We start from the raw sequence: 14,288 nt of genomic DNA, 5'->3' as shown, positions 1-14,288 counted from the left end.
CTGTTTTACTATGCATTCTGTATTCAGAATGCTATCATTTTCCCTTATAACTGCGTTCACCTCACGCATCGCATCCGCGCGGAATACTCGCCCGTGTGAAAGGGGCCTTAGAAATGCCATCAGCTGGCATACGTTTTGCCGGATCCGGCAGGCAGTTTCGGCGAAGGAACTGCTTGCCGGATCACTCTGCCGCAAGTGTGAAAGTCGCCTAAGCCAACCAGAGGTTAGTATAAAGATAGACACCACACTCATCATCCAGCCTGCGCCCCTGTGCTGAATCTGCTGCAGGTGTAGACGCTGGTCTAAGCTTACACCATACAATACCCTTGTATAGTAGTAGTAGTATGGGGAGGTACTGAACAGTTTATAAATCTTGATGTAAAACTTTACATTATGTATATATATTTTTTTTTCTATAGGCCAAATTTATTTCTCCATCACACTATAAGGATATAGTAGAGGAGCGATCCATTATAAAGATATGCGGCTATCCCATCTGCAAAAACACCCTTGAAAACGTAGGTATATATACAATTCACAGGTTCAGTGATTAACATCAGCCTCATGGTCATCGAATGTGAAGCATTGTGCGGGAGATTTATCAAAACTGGTGTAAAGGAAAACTGACTTAGGGCGGGTTCGCATTGGCGTTATTGAATTATGTTATAGGTTCTGTTATAGCAGAGTGATAACGGAATATAATGGAATGCAAAACGAAACCCTTTAAGAGGCATTCCGTTTTGCTCCGTCCTAATATGTCTATGGGGACACATGATGGTTCCGTTTCTTTCCGTTAAACATGACAGAAAATATAGTCCTGTCCACACATGCTATTTTCTTTTCTATTTGTGCAGTGTAGAAATATCTGTTGCTACCTGGAAACTGTCAGCATGCAGGCTTGTTGTGACTTGTGTGAATGCTCCCAGTAAGACAAGCGAAATGAATGAATTGGGACAAAGCTGCAGTATCGGACATAACCACAAATTTGACAGACTAAATAACCTGATCGGGGGACAAAATCCGCTTGTTTCATGTCAGAATTTTCTGACAGATTTCACCCTATGATTTGCAAATAAATCTCATCACTTTGCTGCTGCTGTAATACGTTGCGGATTTTCCACCTGCAAATCCGGACAGAAAATCTTTAGCATTTTCACTTTGTACAGGATTACTTGCAATTTCCACCAGCTTGTTGATGGTTTCCAAATATTGGTAGAATATTTTTGTTCGTGATGTAACAATGTCTTTTCAAGTCCTTTCATTCCCGTACTGCATTGTCTGCTATGAATCATATTGTAGGAGCTGGAATCTGTTCTAAAATATCCTTGATCTTTATTTTTTTCTTTTCCCCCAAAGGTACCGAAACAAAAGTATAAAATATCTACCAAAACCAACAAAGTCTATGATATTACAGAAAGAAAGGCAAGTATCACATAGCTGCATTTTTTTTTTTTTTTTGGCCCCATTGACTTCAATGAGTCTGTGGTCCGCATTTGGCAGAAATATTCTGCTTTCTGCATCCGTATATAAAAATATAGAACATGTCCTTTACTTGGCAGCAAAATGCGGACCACAAACCCATTGAAGTCATTGCGACTGCAACACGGTTGGTATCCGTATTTTCCAGATCCGCAAAATACATCCACTCATGTGCAGGAAGCTACATCTGGATATCTGGCGTGCGGTGGATTATATGATTGTGTTATTCGACACAACTTCTCATAATGTCTCAGTATGTCTCCTGGACCATAGACATATCTAGTGCTTATTACAAAGGTTATCAGCGGGACAAATATTCACCAATGTGTTATTCTCTGCAAATAAGGCAGTTAGTGTATATATATATACGACATAACGCTATCATAAATATCCTATACAACTGTATCATATATATCCAATATAATGGTAAAATATATCCGATATAATATAATTTATCCGATACAATGGTATCATCTACAGGTGAAACTCGAAAAATTTGAATATCGTGCAAAAGTCCATTTATTTCAGTAATGCAAATTAAAAGGAATTGCATTAATGCAGCTTAAAATTAGAATTTTGTGAAAAGGTTCAATATTCTAGGCTCAAAGTGTCCCACTCTAGTCAGCTAATTAATCCATACCCCCTGAGCAAAGGGTACCTCAAAATGGTGACTTTGGGGTTTCTTAAACTGTAAGCCAAAATCATCCAAATTATAACAAATAAAGGCTTGAAATATCTCGCTTTGCATGTAATGAGTCTCATATATTAGTTTGACCTTTTAAGTTGCATTACTGAAATAAATGAACTTTGCACGATACTCTAATTTTTGGAGTTTCACCTGTATGTCCAATACAATGGTATCATATATACCCAATATAATGGCTCTTGGGGGTATCTGCTGGTGTAATAACCCATATGTCTTTCATTAATGAATGTCCTTTAAATAAGTTGCGGTTGTTAATCTAGTATCCTTTGCATTTCAGTGTTTCTGTAGCAATTTTTGTTATCGGGCATCAAAGTATTATGAAGCCCAAATCCCCAATACCCCGGTGTGGAGCCGAGAAGAAGAAAGGTGATTTCTATTCCGTTTTCCTTCTTCAGCCTGGTTTCTGATAAAAGCTCTGAAAGGCAGCCTGTCATCAGAAATGACCCATCGTTTACATGGAGTTTTTATGCAAAACAATTTTTTTTTTAATGTTTTTATTTCATTTTACATGTCATTATCTAAATTTTTTTTTTTTAAATCTTGCAGTTTTCACTGTGGTCACTGACCCTCATGGCCGGATAACCGTTCCTGTTCTATACACATTATGTTAAATTCACGTATACAATGTGAACTCGGGCAGCCTGATCTGGGAGAGGAACAGACCGCCAGAATGCACTGCCTCCGGCTGAGCCGCCTAGTGCCAGGCATCGCCAGATCCCCTTTGACTACAATAAAATCCAACGGGGATGAGGCCACTTTCTGGACAAACGCTGCAGGACGTTTTGTCCGGGCGATTAGGCAGTGCGCCTTCCTATCAGGCTGCTGGCATTCACATGGCATGTGCAGTCCTCTTATTATCATCTTATCAGACATATACAGATAACACAGAATGGTGCTAATCAAGCTTATCTACAGGACACGTCTAGGAAACTCTCCCATAGATGTCAATGAGTCCTCTCCAGACTACTGTGTCTTTGGTCCTTGTGGCTGCTGTAAAGCTCATCTCTAAATGCTGATAAGTGCAACTCCGTCCAGATGGCTGCCCAAATTATCTTGTACAGAAAATACAATTAAAAAAAATCCTATAGGAAAATAAGCTTAGGCAGGGTACCGATGCTCCTTAAAGAGATCAGCCCTGTATGGGGAGTTACTGGAAGCACTCCATGGAATGGAGACTTATTGGCAATCGAATATCCCAAGAAAGAGAACCATCTCACCACCTATTGGAAGTGGCTCCCTATGTGGCTTTCCATCGAGCCTTGGGATTTGATATCCGTTTCCCATGGAGCATTGCCAATAAGTCTCCATACCGTGGAGCACTTCCAGTAAGTCTCCCCTGTCTAAGCCACTTCCAAGGCATCGTACTCGGCCAACCAGAGTCCTGCTCCGTACTGATGAGGGGCAAACACCCTGAAACAGCTGTCTGCCTGGCTATATTCCCTTGTCACATCCCAAGGCTTGTTGGAAAGTCGGGTCTTGACTCCTAGAGAGCCACTTCCAGTAGGTGGCGCTGGCGAGATGGTTCTCTTTCTTGGGAGATACCTCTTTGCCTATGAGAAAATCAAAACGGATTAGAGAAAAAAATAATTTCAATATTGGGTTTTAATTAGTAAAAATAATATCGGTGATACTTTCCCTTAACAGCTGCTGAGAATGAGATATGTACGTTACCCAGTAGACGCGTTTCTGCCACCTACTGACTTCCAATTTCTACATAGTTGACTACATTCTATTGTTTTATCTTATCAGCCATTGCTTACGGATCAGAAAAAATGTTTGCCACCTCTTATACGATTTTAGTTCACATTCTCCAACCCTGAGAACCTCCAGAAATCTAAACCTATGCGGCAAGGTTACGAGCAGCCATCTAGCAAGAAGCGACATAAGCCCTACATGAAATTGTCTCAAGTACCCTATGTAAAGCCAAACGTAATGGAGCATACACGTGACCTTAAAGGGCATCTGTCAGCAGTTTTGTACCTAGGGCTGACCTGTTACATGCTGGAGGCCTCGGTGTTGCTCCCATGTTCATATGTGTCCGCACTAGAGCTAAAGAGACCAAGGAAGTGATTCTTATTAATGGGGTAGAGAAATAATTACTCAATGATTTGTAAGCAGAGCTTCCCCCCCCAAATAAGCAAAGCACAAGAACACCAAAAAGGGAAAGTATAGCAAAGGGCTAGTTCCGTGCATAGTCGCTGTTTTCATCTATGTTCCTTATCCTGTATTCAGGATGTTCTGATTCCTTGTGTCTTATGTACAATGGACCAGCGCACAGATTGTTTGTCCCTTTTGTATGAGACAGAGGTCCATTTAGTTTTATTTTGTATACTGGTGATATAACCTGTAAGTCTAAAGTGATCGATCGAGACCCGTCATCAATAACTCAGGTCATCTTGTTTTATTAATGTTGATGCATTACCCAGTACGACCACTAGGTGGTGCTGGGTATCAAGGTTCGTACAGGTTAACCTATTTGCAGGATGACCTTTCTCTTAGCAGCCCTTTCACATAGTTTAAGGAACCAATAAAGGAAAGGAAAAGCTGGTTCTATAAGGAGAGTTTGACATATTTGACTTTGTGATCTTTCCTTTGATGTTGTTAATTTTCACGCTGCTTTTTAATATTTCCTTTCAGTCACTCCGTCATTAAACTTCTCAAGGAGGGGAAAAGGTAAGCTTATTTCTATTGTTATTTTTGTGCAAGATCTTGATTGTGTGTGACCAAATAGTGTTCGAGTGAAAGCACAATTTTAAGCTACTCTTTTCCCACAAATTGCACGATAACACATATTTAGAGTCGTCTGTGACTTATATCAGCGGTCTATTCTTAAAGGTGTTGTAAGGGATTGGAAAAACATGGCTGCTTTCTTCCAGAAACAGTGAATCACCAACAGAGTACCAGAGGATCCTCCGGTGGTACCAGTCTCTGAAGCCATAGTGGGCTCTAAAAGTCCAAGAGAAAAATCCCAATTGGAGCTGCCTTGGGATCCAATCACTTGCCACTATGGTCTATTTCGTTGATTTAAAGGGAACCTGTCACCTGGATTTTGGGTATAGAGCTGAGGACATGGGTTGCTAGATGGCCGCTAGCACATCCGCAATACCCAGTCCCCATAGCTCTGTGTGCTTTTATTGTGTAAAAAAAAACGATTTGATACATATGCAAATTAACCTGAGATGTGTCCTGTCCCTGACTCATTTCACGGACAGGACTCATTTCACGGACAGGACTCATTTCACGGACAGGACTCCTTTCACGGACAGGACTCCTTTCACGGACAGGACTCCTTTCACGGACAGGACTCCTTTCACGGACAGGACTCCTTTCACGGACAGGACTCCTTTCACGGACAGGACTCCTTTCACGGACAGGACTCCTTTCACGGACAGGACTCCTTTCACGGACAGGACTCCTTTCACGGACAGGACTCCTTTCACGGACAGGACTCCTTTCACGGACAGGACTCCTTTCACGGACAGGACTCCTTTCACGGACAGGACTCCTTTCACGGACAGGACTCCTTTCACGGACAGGACTCCTTTCACGGACAGGACTCCTTTCACGGACAGGACTCCTTTCACGGACAGGACTCATCTCGGGTTAATTTGCATATGTATCAAATCGTTTTTTACACAATAAAAGCACACAGAGCTATGGGGACTGGATATTGCGGATGTGCTAGCGGCCATCTAGCAACCCATGTCCTCAGCGCTATACACAAAATCACCTTATTGATGATATAGGGGTTGGGTCCCAAGAAACTCCAGTGGAGGATGAGGCAGATCATCCCCATTCACTTAAATTCCAGATATAAACCAAGAACTGGTATGGCGCTATTTCTTGAAGAAAGCAGCCATGTTTTCCAGTCATGTACAACCCCTTTAAGATAGGCCATGTGTATTTGATTGATGGGGGTCCAATTCCTGGGATCCACTCTGATCCGGTACAAGCGTCACTTCTTGCTGTGCCTGTATGAACTGTGAGGGGAATCATTCATTGTGGTGAACGGTGGGGGTCCCAGAGCCAAACCGCCACCGATCATGAATTGAGGGCTTATCCTGCCGTCTTGGAATGCCCTTTGAGTTGGTTTACCATTCGGTGAAGCTGGCATTGAAAGAGACTTGAAATATTGGGGCAGGTAAAAACAACCAGTGCCATGCAGCAGCTACAAGGCAAAAAGGGTCACAGGATGCATCAAGAGGCCGAAATGCACATATTAGATGAAAATATATTTATCCCAAGTTGGATTGTACATGAAAGAGTAGTGAACATTTATTGTAAATCAAAAAGAAAGGTGACAGTCCGACGCAGCCTCTTTTTTTATTTTCGGCCTTTTCAGAAATAAAGGCAGCTATATGATGGTGTTGATAAATTTCCCCAGTGGGTATGTTTTGCACACCAGAAATGTGTCACCAGAAAATGACCTATTGTTTAAATCATGTTTTTATGTTTAACATATCTTTAAAGAATTTTTGGTGATGTTATTTTTAATTTTCCATGTCAATATCTATATTTAAACAAAAAACGTAAAATTCTGCAATTTTTGTACTGGCCACTAAGCTTAAAGGGGTTCTGCACTTTGTTTTAACTGATGATCTATCCTCTGGATACTGAACAGAAATGTAAAAAAATAGACATGTTGGATATCACTGATTCCATAACGACCTCCTTTATAAAACATAACACATGATTTATCCCATCAGGTGTGCACCATAAAAATAAAATAAAAACTATGTGAGAACAGCCATTTTTGGGTCACCTCACCTCCCGTCAAATAATCGCAACTCCTGCCGCAAAAAATAAGCCCTCACACATCACCATCAAGAGAAAAATAAAAGAAATTTATCGTTCTCAGAAAATAGTTGTACTACTACCCCAGAAACTGTTCAAAAGCAACATGGCGCCCGTAAACCAGTGCTTCAAAAATCTGTGCTGCAAAAGCCAAATGTTGGTCTTTACTGAACTCTGCAGCATAACCAAACCACAGTTTATGGCATTTCAGTACTTGGTAGAACTGGCCTAACAATTTGAAGGGCGCAGTGTGTCTCAGATGGCACCATTTGGGCATAGCATTTTGGTCACTGAAATGCCATATCTGTGGGGAAACTTGCAATTTTCACCTTGCACTGTCCACTTCTCATAAATTTTGGTAGCGTCAAAATGCTCTCTCCACCCCCTTAATAAGTACCTTGAGGGGTGGTTTCCAAAATAGAGTCCCTTCTCGGGGTTCAATTTATTATTTCACCCCAGAGCCGCACCACATTGGGCCTCAATGCGCTTTTGCTCTTTTACTCATATTTAAAAACATTTTAAAATAGGAATCCGAAGTGGGCATTGGTACCGAGGTACCAACCAGTACCAAAGCGCTCTTCGGATTGCTATTTTAAAATGTTTTTAAATGCGCAGATGTGAATACAGTAGTCATTCATCGAAGTCTCAGGCGACTTCGGGCAAGAAGAAGTTTGGCTCCACAAAGCCAATGCATTTTAATGCTGTACGGAAACGGCTTTAAAAAACAAAAACAAAGCTTTTGAACAAATCGACTTTGGATCTATGATCTGAAGATCACTTCACTCAAGCCTAGTGGTTTCTAATATGTAAGACTGTCAAAGTGACTTCAAAACTGATCCTTAAAGAATTGGTCCTTTTTAAAGTCGGTTTTGGAAATTTTCTTAAAAACTTGTAAAATTGCTTCTAAAATTCTCAGCCTAACATCCTAAAATAATAAAAGGGCATTTGCAAAATGAAGCGAACATAAAGCAGACATATGGTGAATGTTAAGTAATAATAATTTTATGGATTGTCACTATCCGTCTTTAAAAGCAGAGAAATTCAAATTTCAAAAATTGTGAATGTGAAAAATAGCTGCGTTAGGAAGGGCTTAAAGGAAGAGGGGGCATTGCAGTATGCAGGAAGAGTATATATCTATATAGCTTATAGATGTGGAGATTTGGAGAAAAAAGGGCTACGTTCATGCCTGTGTTGTAATTTCTATTTTTTCCATTGACAGTGGTTCTGTCAGGTTTGCATTTTGATGTCTGTTGTTTTCCTGGATAAAAAACATAATTTTTGACGCAATTTGCAATGGAGGTTCCTGCTGAAGAAAGTCTTAGAAACCTTTCTGCTGATTATTTAGGGGTTATTCTGCAGAGAGACAGGGAAGCAGAATCTCCTGTTCTTTGTGTGCTGTGTATGGGAGACATCATAGCAGCTAGTCTCCAACCACTAGCTCAGGGAAAACTGACAATTAGAGATGGAGCCTTCAGAGGAGAAACCTATGCAATCCTATAATGGTCCCATATAGTGTTCTTCCTAACGCACACACTCATGACAGCTTATTCTGAAAAGTCCCCTGAAATGACAGCCGCTCTTTAACTGAAATTGGTGCTTTGCAATACATCTTTTCCTGTAATTTGGGCGTCTCTGCTACGTTGACAGCACATTTTCATATCTACAGACAGGATATGAGACACAAGAGTATGCTCCCCTGATAGAAGATGCATTAGCACCAGTACCCAGTGGTTCCCCAAACCTGAACTTGGGGAATCTAGTTCCAATTTCCTTTGTGCAAGAGATATTTTTATATAATTATTATTATTATTATTATTATTATTATTATTTAATTTTTTTTCTGAATTTCAAGCCCTTGAAGCATATTTTGTTTCAATGTAAATGTCAAATTACGTGCACATTATTTTACAGTACAGAGCCTCTAAATTTTCTCAGTCGAATTAGAATTAAAGAGTTATTCCAATCACGTGCAGTGGCTGAAGTTATGGAAACAGACTAGCGGGCTCTGCCTCACCGTCTCCATAACTCTCATCCAAGTGAATGTAGACGGTGTAGAACATCAAGCCGTAATGTTTCCATAACTCTGCAGCTCCTGTTCACCTCCATGGAAGTACAGCCCGCTTGGCTGTTTCCATAACTTCAGCCACTTTGGCTTCCTAAAAGACAGTTATTCTTATCTCAACCATAAACGGTACAGATGGGATTGCCCATGATTCCTGTCTGGAGCTGACGCTGGAGCTTTGTGCAGACTTTGAAGAAGTTCTAAAATGCATGCATTGTGCCCTTTGTGTTTTGCTTTTCACCATTACCATAGCAGGTACACCCAAATTTAAATGGAAGAAAATTATATTAAAAAAGAAGAAAACTCTTTCAGACTGTTATATGCAGGAAAATGTGACAATTTCTGCACTCTCCTAATCAGAAGAGTGCAGTAAAAGCTTACCTAATGTGGATTGTCTACTTCTGCCTGTCAAATTTGGACTCAGTTAATAAAATCCTTTGTTCAAAGCATGCCTGTTATTAAAGGGAACCTGTCACCTGGATTTTGTGTATAGAGCTGAGGACATCGCAATACCCCGTCCCCATAGCTTTGTGTGCTTTTATTGTGTAAAAAAAACAATTTGATACATATGCAAAATAACCTGAGAAGTCCTGTACATGAGATGATTCCAGCGTGAAGGAGCCCAGCACCGCCCCGCATCCTCAGAATCTCCTCCTTGCTCCTCGATGTCAGGAAGCTAGAGCGCCGTAATCTCGCGATGGGCGAGCTAGCGCATGCGCAGTGTCCTCATAGTGTTCCTTCCCAGTGTAATCGCGAGATTACGGCGCTCTAGCTTTCTGACGTCGGGGAGCAAGGAGGAGATTCTGAGGATGCGGGGCGGTGCTGGGCTCCTTCACGCTGGAATCATCTCAGGGACAGGACTCATCTCAGGTTAATTGGCATATGTATCAAATCGTTGTTTTTTTTACACAATAAAAGCACACAGAGCTATGGGGACTGGGTATTGCGGATGTTCTAGCGGCCATCTGGCAACCCATGTCCTCAGCTCTATACACAAAATCCCGGTGACAGGTTCCCTTTAAGGTAAATTTACAGGATGAGCTGTCATGTGAGTGTACATGAGGAATAACGCAACTTCCGTCCATTATATGTCTTGTATTCTGCATTTTTCAGCAGCTTTCCTCTCTGCAGTCTCCGTTTTCTCTGAGCTAGTGGATGGAGACTAGATGCTATCATGTCTAACTTACACAGCACACGCAGAGAAAGAGGGCCTTCTCTTGCTCTTTGTTGCACATCCGTAGAGGCGGCAGCAGCAGCATAGAAAAAAGGAGAACCTCCTCCCCCCCCCCCCCTTTCTCTCTGTAGCACACCCTCAGGATGGAGGACATTATACAGCTGAGCAGTGTCCGGCGTCAGGGTGAGAGAGAGTTTTTCTACAGCCAACAGTAGCGTCTCTGGGCGTGTTTGCCTCTGTCTTCTTGTAGCAGCTCTCTCCTCCCCTTCCTTCTCCATAGACTTCTATGGCCAGCATGTAACCTGATCCCGCAGCTGAGCAGCCAATAATTTCTCATGACAGATTTTAGCTGTGACATGAGAGTGAATGATCAGTGAGGGAGATGTGCTGGAGAAAAGGGTATTTTCTCTAATGAGATGTATTACAAAGTTTCTTATATTTACTTGTACTATTGATTTATGAAAAGTGGTTAATACAAGCCACTTACTAATGTATTGTTATTATCCGTATTGCTTCCTTTGCTGGTGTGATTCATTTTTCCATATTATTTCCATGGTTACAACCACCCTGCTATCCAACAGCGGTGGTCGTGCTTGCACACTATAGGAAAAAGCACCAGCCTATGTGCTTTCCCACAGTCCTGGTGGCCAGAGAGGGCGGTGCTTTTTCCTACAGTGTGCCAGCATGACCACCGCTGATGGATTTCAGGGTGGTTGTAACCATGGAAACAGGCAGTGTATAATATGATGGAAAAATGAATCCAGCTAGCGAGGGAGGCAATATGAATAATAGCAGTACATTAGTAAGTGCCTTGTATTAGCTCTGTCTAATTGATAAATGCTATTTGCTGAAGTGAGACAACCCCTTTAAGGTGTATTCACATTGGCTAGGAGTAAGGCGTGTGTGTATTTACCACATTCTAATAAGATGACTTTTACAAGAATGCGGAAAGCACATTGCCGGTGTCCGTGTTGTGCGGATCCGCGGTGTCCGTGTTGTGCGGATCCGCGGTGTCCGTGTTGTGCGGATCCGCGGTGTCCGTGTTGTGCGGATCCACGGTGTCCGTGTTGTGCGGATCCGCGGTGTCCGTTTTTTGCGGATCCGAGGTGTCCGTGTTTTGCAGATCCGCAAAACACATACGGACGTCTGAATGGAGCCTTACAGGGGGGTGATCAATGACAGGGGGGTGATCAGGGAGTCTATATGGGGTGATCAGCCTCCGGGTGCTTTGAACTCTAAAAATCTGCAATTTTCGAACATCCGAACACTATTGGTGTTGCTAGCATCACTCTCATCATGGTGGCTTTCATGAAAAAATGATACAGTCTAAAATTTGTGGAATTATACAATTGTCATAGTGTGTAAAAAAATAAATAAAAAAAAATTATCAAATTTTGGGGGACTTCTTTTTGAAGCTTTTGGAAATGAGATCTCCGTTTTTTGGTCTTTGCTGCAGCGCTGCTTTGTTTGATCTGTATGATTTACGGTACAGCTGCAGGTAACAAAGCCTGTTGAAATAATCCACAAATGCGTTCTATGTACACAGGAGGCGCACAATATTACCGGCAGAACCAGAGGCCCTGTTCATTAAATCTGTTGACAGGTCAATGCCAGATTTATTTGTGTTGTCTTCAGGGCCCCCGGCATGTCATTCAATGCCTTTTATCTCCTTGTACTAGATGTAAAGCAAGAGATGGCCACTAAATCTGTATCTCGTATGGATACATTTATTTTTACAGTGATTTCTGTCACATCCTTGCCTCTGAATAGATAACCGTTCTTGAAAGGTTATTGCTGGGGATACTGTCTACATTCACTTTTGTTGAGGTTGTTAATGCAAAACTGTTTTTCGGGGATTTTTTTTTTTTATTCATTTGCAAATTGCTACCTAATTTCTCAGTTTCATTTCCTTATCAGATATGTATCTTAATTCTCCAGTAAAGCTGCCTGATATGCAATCTGTTTTCTCCAAGTTACTTCCTTTCTGCAACACAAATAATTTTCGTAGAATTAATCAGAAGCAATAGGCGATATACAGTCCTGATGAAAAGTTTAAGACCACTTGAAAAATGGCACAAAATCATATTTAGCATGGCTGGATCTTAACAAGGTTCCAAGTAGAGCTTCAACATGCAACAAGAAGTAATGGGAGTGAGACAAAACATTTTTTTGAGCATTCAATTTAATGAAAACAACAATTAAACTGAAACAGGCTGTTTTTCAGCTGATCCAAATTTTAGGACCACATGCCTTCAAAAGGCCAAATCTGTGCAAAGATGTGGATTCATTGTCATTTTCTGTCAGGTAGTCACACGTTGTGATGGCAAAGGCAAAAAAACTCTCCCTTTTTGAACGTGGTCGGGTTGTTGAGCTGCATAAGCAGGGTCTCTCACAGCGCGCCATTGCTGCTGAGGTGGGACGCAGTAAGACAGTCATTTGGGATTTCTTAAATGATCCTGAGGGTTATGGAACAAAAAAGTCAAGTGGAAGACCCAAAAAAATTTCATCAGCACTGAGCCGGGGGATCCAGTTGGCTGTCCGTCAAGACACTGGACGATCCTCGACCCAAATTAAGGCCCTTACTGGTGCTGACTGCAGCCCCATAACCATCAGACGGCATCTGAGACTGAAGGGCTTCAAAAACAAAAAGTGTCTTCAAAGACCTCGTCTCCTTGAACGCCACAGAACTGCTCGTTTGGACTTTGCAAGAGTGGAACAATGCAGTGGAACAATGCAGCTTCAGGAAGTGCAGGGGCGTCAAACGGCCGCTGGCTATGTCCAGATGTTGCAGAGAGCATTCCTCATGACTGAGGGCCCTCGTCTGTGTGGTAACGACTGGGTTTTTCAACAGGACAACGCTACAGTACACAATGCCCGCAGGACAAGGGACTTCTTCCAGGAGAATAACATCACTCTTTTGGCCCATCCTGCGTGTTCCCCTGATCTAAATCCAATTGAGAACCTTTGGGGATGGATGGCAAGGGAAGTTTACAAAAATGGACAACAGTTCCAGACAGTAGATGGCCTTCGTGCGGCCGTCTTCACCACTTAGAGAAATGTTCCCACTCACCTCATGGAAACGCTTGCATCAAGCATGCCACGAATTTTGGAAGTGATAAATAATAACGGCGGAGCTACTCATTACTGAGTTCATGTTTGGAAGTTGGATTTCTGTTTTGGAGGGGGGGGGGTTAGTTTTTTTTTTGGAGGTGTGGTCCTAAACTTTTGATCAGCTGAAAAACCGCCTGTTTCAGTTTATTCGTTGTTTTCATTAAATTGAATGCTCAAAAAATGTTTTGTCTCACTCTCATTTCTTCTTGTTGCATGTTGAAGCTCTACTTGGAACCTTGTTAAGATCCAGCCATGCTAAATAGGATTTTTTGCCATTTTTCAAGTGGTCTTAAACTTTTGATCAGGACTGTAATACTGATATCGTATGTCTTTGTCCTGTGTATTTTGGGTAATAAATACAAGAGTCTGATTGTTGTATAAAAAGTTGGCAGATCTACCGTGTTTCTCTGAAAATAAGGCAGGGTCTTATATTTGTTTTTTTTCTCCGAAAAAAGGGTTAGGGCTTATTATTGCGGTAGGACTTATTTTGGCACCATGAACATATTTTAGATAGACACATGCCAATTACAGAACAGTCCCTGGACAGTGTTTATAATAAATATGACTATAACTCCCCCTCATCCATAGGAATGCACCCATATACTGCAGTACATGGGTGCATTCCTATGGATGAGGGGGGTTATAGTCATATTTGCCACACCTTTTTCATTCTGGTACCGTATATTGCCCCTGAGCTGTCCTTACCCAAGGGACCAAGGCAGCAATCTACTTTAAGTCCTGAGGATAGGTCATCAATATATGATTGGAGGGAGTCTGACACCCGGCACTCGCGCCGATCTGATATTGATGACCTATCCAGAGGATAGGTCGTCAATAGAAAAAGCCCGGACAACCCCTTTTAACCACTTCCCGACCGCCCATTGACTTTAAACGTCCTGCACGGTCTGGTTTATCTCTGAATAGACGTTCTGGAACGTCCTTTCATAGATGGCAGCTGCACC

The 14,288-nt window shown here is 41.8% G+C and overlaps 1 protein-coding gene across 1 annotated transcript in view; it reads left to right on the top strand.

The window, feature by feature from the left end:
- RPAP2 (RNA polymerase II associated protein 2) overlaps positions 1 to 14,288 on the top strand; it is a 92,160-nt gene that overhangs the window by 6,559 nt on the left and 71,313 nt on the right. Inside the window, exons 4-7 of the mRNA XM_040408283.1 lie at positions 420 to 518; positions 1,357 to 1,422; positions 2,463 to 2,551; positions 4,823 to 4,858. Of these exons, the coding sequence (XP_040264217.1) occupies positions 420 to 518; positions 1,357 to 1,422; positions 2,463 to 2,551; positions 4,823 to 4,858 (290 nt within the window). The remainder of the gene's footprint in view (positions 1 to 419; positions 519 to 1,356; positions 1,423 to 2,462; positions 2,552 to 4,822; positions 4,859 to 14,288) is intronic.

Source organism: Bufo bufo, chromosome 9, assembly GCF_905171765.1.
Source record: "Bufo bufo chromosome 9, aBufBuf1.1, whole genome shotgun sequence".
NCBI classification, from domain to species: domain Eukaryota; kingdom Metazoa; phylum Chordata; class Amphibia; order Anura; family Bufonidae; genus Bufo; species Bufo bufo.
The sequence above is the reverse complement of the archived record's forward strand: the minus strand, read 5'-3'. Positions and strand labels throughout refer to the sequence as shown.